This window comes from Chinchilla lanigera, unplaced genomic scaffold (genome assembly GCF_000276665.1).
Source record: "Chinchilla lanigera isolate Chin_1 unplaced genomic scaffold, ChiLan1.0 scaffold00020, whole genome shotgun sequence".
Lineage (NCBI taxonomy): Eukaryota > Metazoa > Chordata > Mammalia > Rodentia > Chinchillidae > Chinchilla > Chinchilla lanigera.
Window position 1 is genome coordinate 12782451 of NW_004955421.1, and position 19818 is coordinate 12802268.

The 19818-nt window shown below is 36.8% G+C and overlaps 1 protein-coding gene across 8 annotated transcripts in view; it reads right to left on the reverse strand.

The window, feature by feature from the left end:
- Window positions 1-19818, reverse strand: part of Chl1 (cell adhesion molecule L1-like) — a 194421-nt gene that overhangs the window by 19019 nt on the left and 155584 nt on the right. For all 8 annotated transcript variants that reach the window (XM_005383759.2, XM_005383757.2, XM_013513790.1 and 5 more), the window contains 8 exons: window positions 18783-18923; window positions 18314-18425; window positions 16618-16784; window positions 15044-15209; window positions 11008-11132; window positions 6584-6685; window positions 6198-6395; window positions 4999-5069 (listed from right to left, as the gene is read on the reverse strand). In XM_005383759.2, coding sequence (XP_005383816.1) covers window positions 4999-5069; window positions 6198-6395; window positions 6584-6685; window positions 11008-11132; window positions 15044-15209; window positions 16618-16784; window positions 18314-18425; window positions 18783-18923 — 1082 coding nt within the window. The remainder of the gene's footprint in view (window positions 1-4998; window positions 5070-6197; window positions 6396-6583; window positions 6686-11007; window positions 11133-15043; window positions 15210-16617; window positions 16785-18313; window positions 18426-18782; window positions 18924-19818) is intronic.

A 19818-nucleotide genomic window follows, 5' to 3' on the forward strand; every position in this document is an offset into this window, starting at 1 on the left:
ATACAAATAATTTCTACAAGGGTTTTAGCTTTTGCCTAAGCTTCCCACTATATCCTGTTTTTACATTTCTGGAGAATTTGGCAGAAATGAAAAAGATACAGCCATAAATTTTTAAGTTACAAATGGGATTTCCCCATAGTTTTTCAGGCGAAATTATTCTTCTTTTATTGTTTTTTGTTTTTTTGGTTTTTGTTTTTTGGGGGGGGGGGTTTCCAGTACCGGGAATCGAACTCATAACCTCTCGCTTGCTGGGCAGGCGCTGTGCGGCTGAGCTAAATCCCCAGCCCCCAGGCAAAATTCTTTACACCTGATTTCATCCTTTTCCATCTTTTTCCCTAACAGGAGAGAGATAAAAATCAGTCTTTAATTTTTCAGAATACACATGTTTATACACTAGTATGTCAGAAGCAGTAGTTCCTTTTTATAATAGTTTCCTAGCTCCATGGCCATTGTATCGCTTTAAGGGAAAATGCTTCCCTCAACCACTTTATTTTGCTAAATAGGTTTGGTGGAGAATTTTCTAGTATAGAAAACTGGTTATTTCCATTCTAGTTTTTAATTAATAGTATTTTAATAAGAAAATATAATTTAGACTGACCACTTAATAAAAGGAACTTTGATTTAAATGACTTGTATTTTAAAATATTACTTTTTTAACATAAAATTTGATTTGTTGATTGAGTTTATTTATATCAACACTTAAAAGTTCACTTATATTAACCATAATTTCATTTGCATATGTGGGTATTTCAATAATGTCATGTAAAATGTTTTTCAAGAATTTGTACTGCAACTTCAATCAGTCTAATTCAGTAAAATAGTTATTATGGGCATTGACTGGAATTAAATCAAAAACATCATGCTGTATCAGCAAGTAACTTCATAGTCATTCCAAGGTGAATATTTAAATTACCTGAGAGAATAAAATCAAAATCAAAGAAAACTTTTTGACAATTTTTAAGGTTATTACCTATACTTGCATTTATTGGAAAGTTGGATTTTGAGCCATTTCTTAGAATGAAACAGATATGAATTCACCAGGGGCTTTCACATTTTCCAAATGAATTATTCTAAGAGCTTTTAGCTCTGTATGCAATCTGGAATTATAATTTCTTTCAGACTCTCTTGACAGCAAATATATGCAAATAAGATTACTCAATTCACGGGTTTTTCTCCAAGGAAAATAGGTAAACCTAGTAAAGTTCCCTGAGGAATTTGAAAATAAAGTGTACCACTGTTATGAGAACTCTTTTAGCTATATTGTGAGTCCTTATTTGGTAACTAGGCTCCTGAAGAAACAGCAGAGACACTTTTTATTTGGCTCTGAGGCAATGGCTAACAGAACCTCCACAATTCTCAAATAAGCTCTGTAACAAAGACAGAACAACATAAGATCAAAGGTAAAGCAGGCAGTAAAGCACAGGAAGGCCGCACAAGCCTTCTCTTCCTCTCATAGTATACCATGAGGAAGAAGTCTTTACAGATGATGTTGTTTATTAAAGGAGTCTAGAAATCTCTAGATAGGAGTATATGGATGACCTTCAAAGGATCTGAGAAGTCCATGACGTTGTTAGGAAGGAGTCTTTACTTCTAACATATTTTCAAAGAGAACTATGAATTAGATAAGGTTATAACTACCAATCTAGGAACTAGACAAATTGCCACCCTACCTCAAATCCATTTTGTAAAAAGTAATTGAACACTTTTTTTATTAACTGACAAATACAAAGTATATATGTGTGTATATGTATATGTATTAAGTACAGCATCTTTGAAATATGTATACATGTCATAATAACCTTCCTCACACATGTACCATTTTGTTGTGGACAAAAGAATTTAAATTATTCCCATAACAAGTGTCTAAAATATAATACAGTCTTATAACAGCAGTTACCATGTTACATGTTATTCCATTAAATTTCATTTAATTCTATTTCATAGCAGATAGATTTTCTTTTCATATTCTCAAAATAAACAATAAGACTATGTTATGAAGAGTTTAAGAACTTGGCTAGCATCATTTAGACAGGTAACTGAACCCAAAATACTGTGAAATTTGGGTTCGTTTTGTTTTTTTGACTTGCTTGTTTTTTGATGGGTATTTTTCTAGTTGTCTTTAAAATTAGATTGTTATTTTATAGAAAGGTGTTTAAAAATTCATTTCAATAGTTTTAAGAAAAATGGGAACTATCAAGCAAAAAACATCCAAATGGGAATATTTTAGCTATCTCTCTAGGCATCCATGGACTCTTTTTTCTGTTTTGAGAGATGGGTCATTATCATATTTTAATACTTAGATGTTTGAGAAATCATGACCTATTTAATACATGGAGTGAAATTTAGAAGATAATGAAAACTAAACACCTGCTTTTATCATTAAGTTAAAATTTAAGGCATTAGTTTAATTTATTGTATTTAATGCTAAAACAGATATTGGAAACATTTAATCTTTCCCTAGTGCTCATCTTTGTTGTTAACCCTTGTATCAAAGGTCAACTTTTTCACACAAACCTTGTATCTCTAATCATTGTCATGTAGACAGGAGTAATTGTGTGAACAGCACCTGGAGGGGATGTGGGATTTTATTCACAGTGCCTCCTTGTCCACTTGGGAAATAGCTAACATCCAACCCTTAATAAAGGAATGCTCCATTCAAAGCAATAATCAGTAAATGTCCTTAAACTTCATTCTCTGAGCTGGTAGTTATTAGATCTCTGACACGTCAAAATCACAACAGGCAGGATGGCATATATTATGACTGTAACTGTCAATCTAGTTCCACATTCCTAAGACTGTCTATTTCTCAAGTCAATTAATTACTAAGTTACATGGCATTGGTTCTTCAGAGGCAAATTACAAACAATTTCTGTGGTAGTCTCATTCTTATTAGAAGTGTGCATTAGTTATCAGTCATTTGGGGAGAAAAGTGTGAGTTATAAGCAAGAGAAGACATAAGGACCTTGGGAATAAGGAAGATTTCTGCCCTCTGCTCTCTGCTGACTTAGGGCATGGGCTCTGGCGAGGGCAGTGAACTACAAAGTCCCAGCCTGTCTGTATGAAGCGTGTGACTGACCATGGGCTCCCATCAAACTCCCAGGGCAGTGAAGAGAAATCGTAGGTTAATGTTAGTGAAACACAGTGTGACTCTCTGCAGAAGTGACCCAAAACTTACATAGAACCATTGTCATCTCACCAGTTATACCACTATATTATGGAATTTAAAGGAGGGTAAGGCAGATATGCTCTATAACAATAAAAAATTAACATACTTTCAGATTGTAAATAGTTCTAAAAACATATGTCTGTCACTATTTCTTGCTACAAAATCAAAGAAATGTTTTTTATTTTAATCAACACTATCCTTTTACATTTAACTTTAAATATAAAAATATTTAAAGTTTAATATAAAAATATAGACTACATAATTGATAGGGATGTACTGATATGCATGTCATGATGATAAAAAATATAACATGTGAAGGAAAAAATAAGCCCAAATTTATATATTTTAAAATTCTTCCAAGTACCAGAACTTGAATGATGAAACTAACCTCGTATACTCCAGGATTATTACAAAATAGCCTATATCTATGCAAGATTCAATTAACTCAGTACTAGATGCCTACTATTAATCAAAGAATTGAATGGTAATTTACATTAACTTATATCAACATACTTGCTCATAAAATATGGCTAAATTTTAAAAGAAAAATGAAGTTTTCCATTGTTACAGAAAAACAAACTTGGAAATAACACTATAGTAATTAAAATTATCCCAATAGACATAAATTTTTCATCAAATTCAAAGAGTAAAATCTATGTAATAGCATTTAACAGGAATATGTACAAGAGGGAAAGTACCACTTGAGGTTTGTTACACCTTGTATCTAGATGTTCCTCCAAAGCCTCATGAGTTGTATAGGTGGTGTTTTTCAGAAGTATCTGGATCTAGTGCTCGAACAAATATTAAGGGTGTGGGAATATGGATTCAGGGTATGGTAATAAATAGTTCACTGAAGGGTTTAGCGCAGTTCTGTGTGTGGATAACGAGAAGACTTACATGGGTGTGGGTGGCACCACCCAAAAGGCCTGTAGACTGGAAGGGATAATAAAGACAGGGACTCCTGCTTTGCTGCTTTCATCCTACCCTGCCATGGACTGTTTCTCCCCTGCGATGTCCCTCTACCATACCGCCCTGCCTTGGAGCACACTGACTATGAACTGAAACCACTACAAACTGTCAGCTAAAATAAACCTCTCCTCTTTTAACTTGTAAGTGTTGGATAGTTTGGTCAGGCAACAAGAAAGTAACTAAGACAAAGTCCAAATACATTCATGTTTAAATCCTGCTAATTTCTAGCTTTCTAGGGATAAGGGAGACATACATCATCTTGGACTTCAGTTTCCACGTTGAGAACAGTGTATTAATGATATGTTCTTGACAAGGTTATTCTCAGATTTAGAAACAAATGAGCAAAATGCCTACAGAGTTAAATAAATTATTATTATTTGGAGGTTATCCTTTTGCATAATCAGGTAGGGAAATCAGGTAGGGAAAGGTTTTTAGTGTTTGAGTAGGAGAACATTTAAAATATTGTTAATAAAATGGTTGAGATTTTGAAATGTTTAGGGACAAATGTTAAATAAATTGGGCAGTACAATCTTCCCTAAATTATTTACTAATGTTAAACTCAAATTCACAACTTATTCTAATCACAATCACCTTTAAAATATACAATTGTGACAACTTCCAAATTAACTTCACCCCTAAATCCCACTAATTTGTGTTTTTAAATTAATGTTCTTACCATTGTATTTGACAGGTACAATCAAAAGGAAGGAAAAAGAGCACAAAAAATATATATAACATGGGCCAGGAAGATGGCTCACCAGCACAGTGCCTGCCTGGCAAGCGCAAGGTCCTGAGTTCTATTCCCAGTATCAAAAACAAACAAACAAACAAACAAAAAACAGAATACACTGAGGAATACGCACCTCCCATTTTATAATCATTTCCTTGGGTTGAGAAGCTTGGACCCTTATGTTTTGTGGATTCTTGTCTGGAGCTGAAAAATGATGTGTTAAAATTATTTTTATCATTGTCAACAGGGAAATCATCATATCACTCTGCCCAAATCCCAGATATTTAAATAAATTTTATATTTACTAATTTAAAATGTTACAATTACTAAAAGATATTTAAGGTGGCTTCTAAACACACATGTAATTTACAGCAATAAAGTAATATTTTAGAATTATATAATTATTTCCTACTGGGTAGTAATTAGTCTCTCTTTCATATGTATATGTATATATATGTGTATATATATATATATACATATATATATATCAAACTTGCTACCTAAATTTTTAAACCTGATTTTTAAAAGTGTGTTTTCATTTTAAAGCTGTAATTTCTTGGTTAGAATTCTGCTGAGAAAAATACATACTAGGATGTGATGGAGGATAAAATTGAACCCATGTATTAACATCTACAGTCAAGTTTTAGGTACACCAAATAGAAAACAGCATGTAACCATGAAATATATTCAGATTGACCCATTGTATTAGTAAGAGCTAAGCAGGGAGTTTAGCGCTCTTTGATGTACATTAAAATTATACAAGTATCTAAATCAGTTTATTTTTTTCCTCATTCTATAAAATAGTTTATATTCTAACCTATTAGTTTCATAAAGGAAACAACAAATATCAAGTCATAACTAAACGGACACCTAAAGTCAGTGCAGTGACACCAATTCTTTTAGCACTATAATATTTGAGATTTTAAAAAGCAGGCAATTTAGATAGATATGAAGCTAGAAAAATACTAAATTCATAAGAATTAAAAATTGAATTAAAAGTTTTACCTCAGAAAACTGAACCATTGACTTTCACTGTATTTTGAACATCAGTATCGAATTTACTATTTGATATTTGATTTAAACATCATGCCCAGCTATTGGAAAATGTTCATAGTAATGTTTTCTCAAATCCCAACTCTCTCTTCCAATTTTCTGCTTTTTATCAAACAAGTAACTAATACCTATGAACCTGGTGCAGTCTGAGTACTGTATTTATTTCTAACAGAATTGCTCATACTAGAGAAATCTAAAATCAGAAGCTAACTGATCTTTTTTTAAAACTTGTTCAAAATAAAATAGCTTTCCGGGAGCCTGGAGTAGGAAGCTGTGTACCTGCTGGTGGTGTTTCATGGTGGTCCGAGGGCTGGCTAGGGTGGCTCTGCCCTACTTCGTTCACAGCTGTGACCCGGAACTGGTATCTCACATAAGGAGCTAACCCCAACAAGACTGTTGTCTCCTTTCCTTGGACTCTAGTCAGTTCCTCCCACTTTCCAGGTTCTTCTCTATTTCCTTCAAATTCTACAATATACTCTGACAGGAAAACCAGAGACAAACCATTAGGACAGAACGAGAATGCTTAAATTATACTAGGATTTATATACAATATTGAATGTTTAAAAGGATATTTGAAGAACAAATCTACGCAGTAGTTAAGAATAATTATCAAATCAACTTTAATTCTGTTGGGTAAAGAAAACAGTTACTCCAAGTCTTCCTACCACTAATATTGCTATTGTGGTCATCTCCAGCTTTCCAGGACAGCCGAACACTCCTGTTCTGTCTTTCAGACAAGTGAAGGTTTTCTGGTGGATCTGGAACATCTAATTGATAAAGGTAAAGATAAGAAAAATGCGGATCATTGCCTTAGTTTCTCGGATTCCTTCACTCAGGCACATTGCCCATCCTCGCTGGCCAGTCTCCACTCTGACTTTTTCACATCTCATTGGTCCCTCAGCTACAATTTCAAGTGCCACAGCCCTCAGATCCATACCACAGTTGGCCATAACATTTCCCTTTTCTCCGATAAGTTTTTAAGGGCTATTTTTGACTCTGCTGTGGATCAGAATTCTTTTAAGAATAATTTTTAAGAATGACATTTCCTGCACCCTGTCTCTGGTTTACCTACAAAACTGAGCCTAAAACTCTCCGTTTGTAAACATGTTCCCTGTCGATAATTATGCAGCATCAAGTTTTGGAAATGTGTTTCAAATGGATCATCTGCTTTCCTTCAATTTATAATCACTTCTATACATGATGATTCTTTGTATGGTCAAAAAAATCTTCAAGATCAGGCATTGTTCATGGTGCCTTGTACATAAATTGTTTGTGAATAAATATGTGAAAAATATAGTGTCACTTCTACTGTGAATACAATTATATAAAAGCAACAAAAATTAGGTCCTGTGGTTATAGAAAAATAAGATAGGAAACAAGACTGCCCTTTTTATGCAAGCACTTTGGGCTTTTGTTCTAATTTGTAACATATAATAGCAGCTTTCATGCTGCTTAGCCTGGAGTCTGAAACAAGGAGGAAGGCAGTTTGCACAGGAAGGGGGCGCTCTGGCACTGTTCATTGCTGTGACGCAAAGCCGAAAATTGAGTAGGAGATGCCAAGTCCCTTAGCATTAGAATACATGGAAATTTCCAGCATTTCTAAAATAAAAGCAGGAGTAAAATGAAACACAATCTCGAGTGATCATTACTTCCAAAATTTGCTGTTAATTTTCTCAAGCACTTGGGGACAAGAAAGGAGCTATCAAGCGTGGCCTTTCCGTGGGCTCTTTTCTGCCCCAAGGGAAAGAAACATCTACTGCCCCTGTTGAATATTTGCCAGCTGTTGAAGATTCCAACTGATGAAAAACACCATCTCCAGTTCCGAATAGACTATGCTTATGTCTAATATGTGGCCCACCATGACTGTGTTGAAATGTCAGGGCCCTTAAGAAGAAAGCATTCATATAAAAACTTTTGAATCTCTGAGCTCAGAGAACTTAAGAATTTTATTTTCATCATTTATCAAAAGTTCACAGAGTTCTGAAATTTATAGAAGAACATAAGCCAGCATGTTCCATCTCAGATTAAAACCCAATCCTCTGTGATTCATACAGCGCCAGAACTGAGAAACCCGTACCTAAAAATTGCTCATTCTTATGTGAAGGCCTATGGAAAAAATTTCTGATCAAAGTAGGTTGAGCCTGTGCTTTGAAAAAATATTTTCTTGCACAAAAGTCTTTTATAAACTATAATAGTCTGTGAAGTGTGGTGGCACACGCCTGTAATCCCAGCACTTAGGAGGCTGTGGCAGGAGGATGACCATGCGTTTGAGGACAGCCTGGGCTACATAGTGAGACTCTGTCTCAATAAACAAAAATAAATTAATATTTTTTTTAAAAAACTCTGTGTCCAGAATCATTTATTATTGTGAGTTGTTGAAATGTGACTTTTTAAACTAGACATGGATTAAAAGAATTGGAGTGTAAATTCAAGGTTGAGGTTTTTAAAATGCATCTTACTTTATAAATATTCTCCAAAACATATTTTGAACCGAAGCTTATTGGCACACACCTGAAATCCCAACACACTGAGGCTGAGGCAAGGATCTCAAGCTCTTGAACAGGGTTATTGAGCTACTGAATGACTAGCAGACACCTCCTCTCAAAATAAAAAAAAAATTTTTAAAAAGTTTGTTTATTTATATCTTTTTGAGACAGGGTTTCATTATGCACTTCATGCTGGCCTTGAGCTCACTTTGTAGCCCAGGCTGGTCTCAAACTCATGAGGAGCCTCTTGCCTCAGCCTCCTAAGTGCTGGGATTATAGGTGTGCGCCACTATGCCTAGCTGAAATTTAAAAAGTGATGGGGAGATAGTTCAGTGCAGAGGTCCTGAGTTCAGTTCCCAGTGTTACAGAAAAACTACTATTCTAAAATGTTTGGTAGATTACACACACATAGAATATATGATCACACCACTATTTATTTGAAATTATCAAAATTTAATGGTTATAGAAAACAGAAGGTTAATCCTAAGAATGCAATTTAAATTTTGAAGAAATCTGAGAAGGTGAGGACCCAATCCTCTTGTTGCTGCTATTATTTGAAACACGTGGTAGCAAAGTCTGTGGATCCAGTGTATACCCTTTTCTTATGATGCTTAAAGTAACTTCCAGTTTAATTGATGTACAGCTATTTTATCTGGTGAATTACTGCTGGAATAGTCACTTAAATATTAAATTTTTCTGCTATACAGTCCCGAAGAGACTTGCATATGCCATGCCTAAAGATATTCTTACTAAGTCGAGCTTGTATGTTTGATTTTCTTTTTCTAGTAGAACACACCCTGGTTGCCACTGGCTTAACTTGAAGAGATACAACTTATTGACACATTTTTCATAACCTAACTTGGAAGAGACTCAATTTTTCCCTCTCAGTCAGCAACTCCTTTAGTAATTATCTGTGGACTCCAGCATGGAGGGAGCAAAAGATGCAAAGTCTTATTCATTACAACTAATGTAGCTATTTGTTCTAATGGATTGTGCATGCTTCTGTCTGGTGGTCTGAGCAACTGATTTGAAGGTAACAATATACAATGAAATTACAATGGGGAACTCCTACCATCTTGTCTAGAGAAACTCTATATTATCTCTGCTGTTTTATTGAAGAATTGTTTTCTTATTCCCTATAATGGTTAGAGCAATCTTCCATTCTTACATCTGGTAATCTGAGCAATGTAGATAGCAATATGCAATGTAACAACCACTGTTGATTCGCATTATTTTGTCTTGAGACTCTGTATCCCTTTGAATGTTCTTGCTTTGATTTATATTTGTGGTACTGGTATGCTGCTATTTCTTGTTTGTTTGTTTCTCATTTACTACTCTCTTCAAAATAAAAAATAGAAAAGAACAGAGGAGTAACCAAAAGCAAGTGTGTTCAAGAAATATCATCAAACTAAAAGGAACACCAAGTGATTCCATCTGACCCAGAACAAATGGAAACTGTAATGATGTCTGCAGCCGTCAGAGACCCAGAAAGAAACTCATGCATGGTACAGTATTTCAATAGTTTTTAATAAGGACTCCTGAAACCATGGTGTTGGCTGTAGGGGTCACTTGAAGTACTTGTAATGGGGAGAAGTTACCAGAATCTCTTCTGGGGGAGCTGTGATTTCAGCAATTGGACATAGCTAGCCTGGAAGGGAGGGAAGGAGGAGAAGGAGGGATGGAGGAAAGAAGAAGGATGAGAGAGAGGGTAATGAACATCCCCAGTCTCCCCCATTCCCAAGGCTCCCCATGGGCCACACCAAATGAAAGCTAGAGGGCAAGTGGTTTGCTGATGCTGTCTTACAGGACAGCTTTCCAGGTCAAAGCTGGCGGAGTGAATCTAGATAGGAAATTGGGAAACATCCAGCAGATGGTGTAAGAGCTGTTAATGTTAGTGATTTCAGGGGTAATTGCATTGATTACTCTAGTGAAATAGGCAGTTTTCTAATTAGCTTTATAACACACACAAAACAAACAAACAAAACAAACAAAGGAATTCCTCTGTAGAATGCCTGAAGCTCCTCCCTACCTTTCACGCACCTCTGGAGCCTGAGCCCATAGCCTGCTGGAGAGCGTGACCACTGTGTATCCATCACTGGAATCCCTCATGCAATCCACTCTACCCCTTTCCTCTCCTCATCCCTACCTCTCTGCACACCCACAAAGGCTAGCTCAACAGCCCTAGAACTCAAGCTACTCAAGTAATGAGTAGCTTAATTTTTTTTCTGAAAGCATCACTTACCTCCTACTGCTATTGGCAAACTTACCCATGTAAGGAAAAGAATTAAGCATGAATTAACTTATTTTATATAAGAAGAAGAGAAAGCATTTGAAAGTGGGGTCTATTTTTAAACAAAAAATTCACACTACCAGTATAGAAGTAAGGGCTCCAATAATTGTTGGCTTCATCACCCTGCAGCAACCGAATTTAATCCGCAATGGAAAAGACATGAACAGAGATTTTTCTTGAATTAGGAATGAAGCTGTACTATGTACAAGTACAAACTCCCTATGGTGAATGTGGTCATGCTACACATCAAAAGTGTGCCAATTAAATTCATTTTAAAAAATTTTTCCAAAAACAACAACAAAAAGGAACTTACCGAGGACAGTTACTTGAGTTACATCAGCAACGCCATCAAGTGCAGTCTGCGCCAAGCAGGAGTAAATGCCTTGATCCTCTAAGGTCACATTAGAAATGGTCAGATTGGCTCCATCGATAACTATCCTGTCAGGAACAAAGGAACATGAAGAGCATAGAAGCAGCCGGAGCAGCCTTTTCAAACATGTAGATCTCTCGTGGAAAAAATGCAAGGAGGAGTCACACAGAAACTTCACAGAACAAATTTTATTTAGGAACGCTCCGGTGGAGAAATGGAGGCATTATTCAAGCATATACCAACGTCTACATAGCCATAAATGGGATCACACTGTAAAACATGTAATCAAACTCTCTATGATACGGAGGTCAAAGTGGAACTATGTGTTGCCTGTCATGTCTAAGAAGTATAGTAACTAAGACATATTTGAATAATTTTCAGTTATCAGTGCGAAACCCTGCGTAGGATCAATTGCAATGCTTCTTGGAAAAGTAGGTTCTTGAATCCCACCCCAGCTCCACGGAAGCAAAATATCTGCAAAGAATCTGATCATCTCTTACTTCGGGCACAACTTTCCTTTTTCTCTGTCTCCATCCCTAACCAGAATTACGTGATTCATTCCAACAGTAGGTGGCAGTATAGCACTTCTTCAGCAAATCATTTCAACTGGATTTTTTTTTTTTTTTTAATCATTTATTTTATTTTTGCCAATTTGGAACTGCGTTTACTACACGAAAATTACTTCTTTATAAATTATATTTTTCATACTCTATCCGTGTATTATCAACATAGCTGTTCACATAATTTTTAAAGTAAAATTCCATTAAACTTGAAATATTTTCACAGCAGTGGCTATTTTCTTGAAATACTGTAAATAGCGTGATCCTTACAGGAAGGAAGGCAGATTGTCTCTTAAATATATTTTTAATGTAAAACTCACATCTGAGAGGTTTGAAGTATAGAAAATTGCTTCAAAGTATAGTGGAATCAAACATTGTCTTAGTTCGTGATTTCTTAGAAAACATAACCTCATTATTACTGCTTCATAGTCTTTTATTCTCCTTTCTCTTCCCTTTCATATTCTCTTTCTTTTTATTTGCTGCTGTTTCTGAAGGGAGAAAGTCAATTCTTCCTCGGTGCTGAGGACAGAGCCCTCACAGTTATTTGCCACAAACATTTTCCTCCCATGCTCTCCTAGATGCGGCTGCAGGGCCCCTCCCAGCCCTCGGCATGCCTGCGGAGCTGGGTCCTTCATTCTGCCTATGGTCGGGAACGTTCTCCAGCGCCTTTATTAAGCATGGTATAAGTTAAGACGTATTTCATATCCGTGCTCTCCATTTTAGTTTTCATAACAAGAGTATGGTTTATAGCCGGCTGTTTAGAAATCCACAAGTTCCTTGGGTTCATCCAGCCAAGCTGACAGGGCTGATGTGAGGCTTAAGGAGGAAGTATACATGGGAAGCACTAACGGCACAGGAGGCACTGCATGGACGTAACAGTCCAGAGAGGAAACTCCCAGCGTCTACCATAACCCCGCACATATGGAAGGCGACAGGGGGAAAGGGAAGGAAGATTTCTCACTTCTCATTATTTTCTGTGTACCTTCGACACGGAATTTAATCTCTTACTCAGCAAAACTTTCTGGTTCCCTTCCTAGGAATAAGGAGATGGCGCCTTCTCGGAAGATGGGGAGCAGGACTTACTGATGGTTCCCTAGAAATGCAGCAGACATCTGCGACCGCAAGTTCAGAGCTATTCCTGGCAGCAGTGAAAACCAGACATCTGCAGTCACTCCGCGCTCTCCTCACGCCTGAGGCCTTAAAGGCCACTGTCGCTCACCCTCAGCGCTTGTTACGGGCAGCTGGAGGAACACCTGAGTGACTCACTCAGTCCTCGCAGAGAACCGGAAGTGCACTTTAGAGACAACCTCGGCATCCTAGAGAGACTGAGAAAGTGGCTCAAGCTGCTGAGGTCAGAGCCAAAATGCGCATGCCCCAGAGGCAACAAGCCCAGGGCCTCTGGTGCTTTTCTAGGTGATAGCCCAGAGATCACGTGGAAGACCTCAGGTAAACCGGTAATAGTCACAGAAAAAGAGAATTTAGGTAAATCTCAGTAGTTGACAGAGCATCTGAGAACTAACCTGAGCAGAATCTCAGGATGAGCCTGGGCTATAGCTCAGTGGCACAGGCGCCTGCCTGGCAAGCGCAAGGTCCTGAGTTTGATTCCCGGTACCGAAAAAAAAAAAAAAAAAAAATCTAAGGATGAAGATCTCTGACGCAAAATACAGATGTGCATAATTAACCCCTCTTGTTTGAATATTGTTGCAATACATAGACTGGCTTTGCACAAACTTTTACATATACAGAAAGCATAGGAGGGGATAAACTAGTTTCAAAGCTGAGACTAGTGCTTTTAGCTAGTGATGGTGCACTAGCATGCTCACAGTTGTACACATGAATACCAGTAGCAGCAGATGCCAGGCAAGCAGCAAAGATGAGAAAAGCAGATGGGAAAGTGATAGTGGTAGTAAAAACAATAGTAATGAAAAAGGAGTGTGTATTTAGTATTTTCTAAGTGCTTAGTATATTAATGTACAATACCCTAATGATGAAGTCATCTAATATTTTTCATCAAAATATGTCACTGAGCATAAAATGGACACATAGCCACATTAAGCAGATTGACGGCACAGGCGCAAATACTAACAGAGCTGGGATTTGAGCCCAGGCCACTGAGTCCAGGTACAGGCTTTTAATCAGGGCTCTGCTGTGGGCTCGTCTAAGGAGCGCACATCTCGTCTAGACTTTCAGATATACATTTTCAGAGTAATGAGTAGCAAAGCTTAACCTGAGATGAGAGTTGATTAGAAGATGGTAAAATTTTAACCCTTACTTAGTAATAAAGCAACATAATAAGGAAGCAAAGCTGACTTCCAGAGGTTTTCAGAGACAGAACAGGCACTCTGATTGTTTTGATTCTTTTCTCTCTTTGATGTGCTTGATGTTGTCTAGTACTATTGTGCATCTATTCCATTTTTTCTTTATTTTATCTTCTGTCTTTTTCTATATTCTTTATGTAGACATTAGAAAACCCAAAAATATCCACGTGATCCTCTAAATCTATCAGCTTTGCATTCCTGGATTCAACAAGGATGGAAAATAACCTAAAAAATTTGAGTCTATACTGAACATGTACACACATTTCCCTTGTGATTATGCCCTATAAGACACTGCATAATGCTTATTTTATAGCATTAACATACTAAGTATGATGAGCAGCATAGAGATGATTTGAAGTGTACAGGAGGACATGCATAGCTTACAGATAAATACAACACATTTTGAATCAGGAACTTGTGCATCCATGGATTTTGGGATCTCAGGGAGGGGAAGCTCGAACCAGACCACCACAGATATGAAGTGAGGGCTGTACTTATCAATAGTTTCTAGAAGGAAAGATTCCAGATACTACTGAAGTTCTGCCACAGGGGGCGCTCATGTGAGCCTGGAAGTAGAAGCAAAATGGGAATCACGTTCCCTAGGGTAATGGGGGCCGAGTGGCTCTGGGAGACACAAGAGAGGGCAGTGACTGGACCCACCAGTATCACTAATGGGGAGAGCTGGCTGTGAGAACATCAGGCGTTTTCAGAGACCTACATCACAGATGCAGTGCCATGTGATTAAGAACCCCACAGATTTCTAAGCAGCACCCCTTAGGCCAAGCTCCTCCAGTCTTTCCCAGACTTTTGTAAACACTTAATCCCACGCAATACATCTGCCTCAGTTACCTGGAATGGCTTCTGCTTCATGAACTAAAAAGATGATACATGTGGTATGAAAATTCAGTAGCAAAAGCAAGAAGAAAAATACGAGACAGAAGAGTGAATCACTGCATGACCTTTTAAAAACTGACGTGAACACTGAAATGTAATAATCAGTTTTGGTGTTTCATCCAGTGTGAAGACTTTTAGCACCAACTTTTTAAACATAATGCTTTAAACTCGAGGTCAGATGAGAATCTACCATGATACTCTACTTACCTGCCGTCCTCGGTACCATTAATTTCAAAGTCCTCTCCATCTTTACTCCAGGACAGCTTCAGGCCATGTTTCAAATGTGAGTCACATTTGCTCTCACAATATAGCTCGAGCACGTGTGATTTGGGAACCCGAGGATTCTTAGGAGAAACTCTAAGTTTTGTAGCATCTGTTTTCATCAAACAGAGACATTAGTTAGGGATGTAGAGCACAGCTTACTTCATTACCAAGTGTCTGCAATTTAGGGAACCTAAATTATTAACATTATACTCAAATCGTCACTTAAGACTTGTTCCTGTGTAATTTCCTAACATCACACAGCGTTACAATTCTCTTTCTATGGAGACCTGGGCATCTGACAAAATTTGTAAACAAGTGCCAATTAATAGTTTGGTCATTTCTCTTAGAAATTCTTGTGCAAAGAGTGTAACCAAAGTATGAGGAAATGCCTCTAGAAGTTGAAAATAATATATTTCCTTCTTTTAGTGCTTCTGAGTATGTAATTAAAACCTTGTAATGAAAAAGAGAAAGTTATTTGATTCTTTATCAGTCTGTTTGCTATTAATTGAAAACCCAAGGTTAAACACTGAAACACAGGCACAAAAGAACTCTCCACATGGAAGGAAGCTTATTTACATTAGACACTCAATACATATCTGAATTTCTTGTTGAATGAGTTATAGTGAATGAGACCTATAGTTCATATAGATAAATTAGTAGTATCAGCAATATGAAGCACAAAAATTGCTATTAAGGCTAGTACCTTCAAAAAATATCAACTTCATGATGATTGCTTCAAAGTATCCTATCTTTACTCATTAATATTACTGTTTAATTACTTTTTTTTAATAGAACTGGGGATTGAACTCAATACTTTTTCACTGAGCTACATCCCCCGCTCTTTCTACCATTTTAATTTTGAGACATGGTCTTGCTACATTTCTAAATCAGCAAGTTACCCAGGTTGGGCTTGCGATCTCAGCCTCCCAGAATTCTGGAATTACTGCCATGTGCCACCACACCCAGCTTTTAATAACGTATTAAAGCTAAGTACACCTTTATTTTGTTATCTGAGACCTGGGGAGGTTCTTAGATGCAAAATCGTAAAGAGCTGACCTCCAGTTCCAAAACTGCATCTAATACCAAAATTCTCTCAAGGAAATAATTAAAACTGAAAGTGTGAAGAAATTGTTTACTTGTTATCTCAGGTATAAAGTTTGAAGACACTGCTAAATTGAATTAACATTAAATGTATGTATTACTAAAAATTCTACTGCTAATTTTCAATTTAAAATAAATCAATTTCATAGTAATAGAAACTATTTAATAAGTGGCACAGGAATCTTTTTAAATGTTCCTGGCCATCCAACACCTAGCTCCTTCTTACAGTTATTTGAAGTCATGTACACATCGGGCTCTGTAATGCTCACAGCAGTCTTTCAGAAGAAAAGCAATCTATGACTTTTGAGAAAGGATCTAAAGAACCTTAGCAGGAGCTCAAACTTAAATCAGACTCTTTCATTTGAGGAAAAGAAGAGAGACTGAACCCAGGCAAAATAAAAATGAAATAAAAGTACTTCTAATATCCAAATTGGCGATGACTGCAGTTTTTCCAATAGCATTTTCTACCCAACAAGAGTATGACCCTGCATCTTCTTCAGTGGTTCCAATGATCTGTAGTGTACCATTTTCATGGATACGGTACCGCCTGCCTTCAAGGGGTTGTGCTTCATCCATTCTCTGCCTATGGGGAAATAAAGCATAGATCAGTTTGGAGCGAGGCTGGTTTGGAAACTCTTTTGTTACTCATCACTGATATCATTTAGACTCTTCCCTCCTTCAGGAGCTTAGTAAAACTTTTAAAATCTTCTACTGAGTTTACAATTCCTCAGATATGGTTACAGATGTGTATCTTATCTGCTCAAATGGATTGCAGGTCAAAGCAATCCAGTCTCTGCTCTGCATTTCAGACGTCTTCCTCATCGCTATCAGCACCATTCTCTATGTGTCCTCAGAGAGTAATAAATTTTTTTGCCTTACTGATGGTGAACTGTTTTAGTTAATGATTGCTCCACAGTGTTAAATGGGAAAGCTAGTAATTGAAAGAGATAATACACCTCCCTCCTGTTTTGGGAGAACATTGGCCATTCAGAAATATTATAAACCAGGATGTCTTACTTCTTCTGTGGATATAGATTATATTTATTCTATCAACCCTAAAGTCATTTTCTCCTATACTTATCTATTTTCCTAGCATTTCTTGCCACCCCTTGATTCACCCTGTACATTTCACAGTAAGTGAGTGCTCTAACTCCAAATTGGAAAGGAAAAACTGTGGCTGCTGCTCAAAGGATTTCACAAGGTGAGGTCTACACTGAAGTGAAGGAGAGGCTTTCCTCCAAAGTGAAATTTTAAACAGTGTCAACATTTGAATAAGCAATATCAATAATAATATCCCAGATTTATTTTCCAATACTGGAAATTGAACTCAGTTCCTTCCTATTGAGCTACAGCCCCAGCCCTTTAACATTTTTGTTTTGAGTCTTCTTAGTTTGCCGAGGCTAGGCTCAGAACTTGTGATCCTCTTGCTTCAGTCCCCAGAGTACTGAGATTATAGACATGTACTAACATACCTCGATTCCTGGAAGCTTTTTAAAATTAAAAATGCAAAACTTAACATGCTCAACAAAATGTCACAACTTTAATTTTAGGTATAGACAAGATCTGGGTCTGTACTTTCATGACCTGGTCTCTTTTCACACCACACCAGGTCCTGCAGAACAATGGCACAATTACCCAATAGCAGTGTAACCAACCTTTTGCAGTAAAGTAACCAATACGGCAGATTCATTAGATAATGTGTTTAGACTAAGGATGACAATTAAAATATTGAAATGAATATAGTTAACATTTCAACATCTGTATTTGGAATTAAATGCAGGCCTCAGTAATGACAACAGTAAAGTAATATATGACCTTATATCGCCTCATAATGAAAATAAAATCTGTCTTTAAAGTTATCTAAGGAATCCTTTTAATTCTTTGCTTTTCTTTCTGAGTACAAATGAATTTCCTTAATTCCCCAAGTGAGAAAATCCTAGAAACCTAGCCAATGTTTTCAGGAGAGACAGGTTATTAAGTTTGCTTCCTTATTTCTCAGAGGCATTGGCTCCATATAACAATGTGGATACAATGCAGCCTGTCAAATGATGGATGAAGAAACAAGGGAAAAATCTACCTGAGACATCCTAAGAAAACAGCATGGCAGCTTACCAAGTCACGACCGCCTCTGGTGAAGCAAAGTATTCGCAATGTAGAAAAGCACTGTAACCAATCACTGTAGCATAATTTTCTTCATCTTTCGTTTGTATCAATGGAATAACATCTATTTGAAAATAGCAAAATACAGTTTTAAAGATTTGTCTGAAAACCAGTAACGTATTTGTCTGAAAACCAGTAAACTATAAAAATTTCTATGTCCTCGCCGTGTGGACAAAAATGGAAGACAGCCAAATACTACAGTGCAATGATTTAAAATTCAAAACGTTTCTACATGCTATACATTCCAAAGGCAAGATTACACTACAGAGTATTAAGACCACAGACAAAGTACAAGATCTTTTTATTTGTATTTTTCGCTTATGTTTTATGTGCCAAGAATTCAACTGGTGTTTGTGATCAGCTGTTACTGAACATTTTCTCTCAGAAAAGAGTAGGTTACTCTACTCCCAGGTGTACTCACCTACAACATCAATGTTGGCATTGGCCAGGATCGTTCCATGAACATTTGAGGCTTCACACTGGTACACAGCAGTGTGATTTGGGTGGATATTGGTAAAACTAATTTCACTGGGGAAGACAACATCACCTGCAAACAGATGATCTGAAAGAGATTAAAGAATGTCAGTATGATAAAGAATAGGATATAAAACATTTAAATACCATTTATTAAATGTGTCACATAGTATTCATATTTTAAAACCAGTCTAGAGTGAATAATAGTTCACTGCAGCCAATACATAGGCTTTCTTAAGATTAACTATAGTTTTCTTTTCAGATCCTTTTATATTGTCAAGATTCCTTCAAATTAACATGTATTGTCAGAATATCTGTTAACCTATAAAACATGTCATTGCTTTTTTATATCCCTACTCACCGTAAGATTCCACATTGTCCATTTGGTATTCAGATCCCACTATGGACTGCTGCTCATTTACTGTTTTGAATTTAGACCTGAATTGTATACAGCACAAAGCATATGATCAACACAAAGTGATCCTCCCTCCTACCAGCACTGGCTGCACCTTTTTCCTTTGACACCTATTTTGCTTCACTCCTTGGCCCTTCTGAAATTTTCTGAACCACATTATTCATTTAACCTGCCTTGTTTCACTATGTAAATACTATGTAAATACTTCGCATAAATTACTTATCACTTTCCACGCAAGACAAAACCCTCCTTGATACCAAAGGGCAAGTCTTCAAATTTTTGCAATTCCTGATCCTACAATGATCTTTGGAAATGAGTATATTTAATATATGTTTTATTTATTAAGGGCTAAAGAACTCTGGTGTATGTTGCCCATTTGCTGACTCTGCTCAGAATGTGGTGTATCAACATTTACATGGACATTTTAGAGGGCAGCTTTTAGAAAAGGTGAAGGATATATCCTACAGCACTTGGCAATTTTCCTGGCTGCAATCCCATGCCTTTGCTACGACTCTACAACAAAAACGATGGAAAGAAATATACATTGGCTGGGAATGTTGAGTGGGGG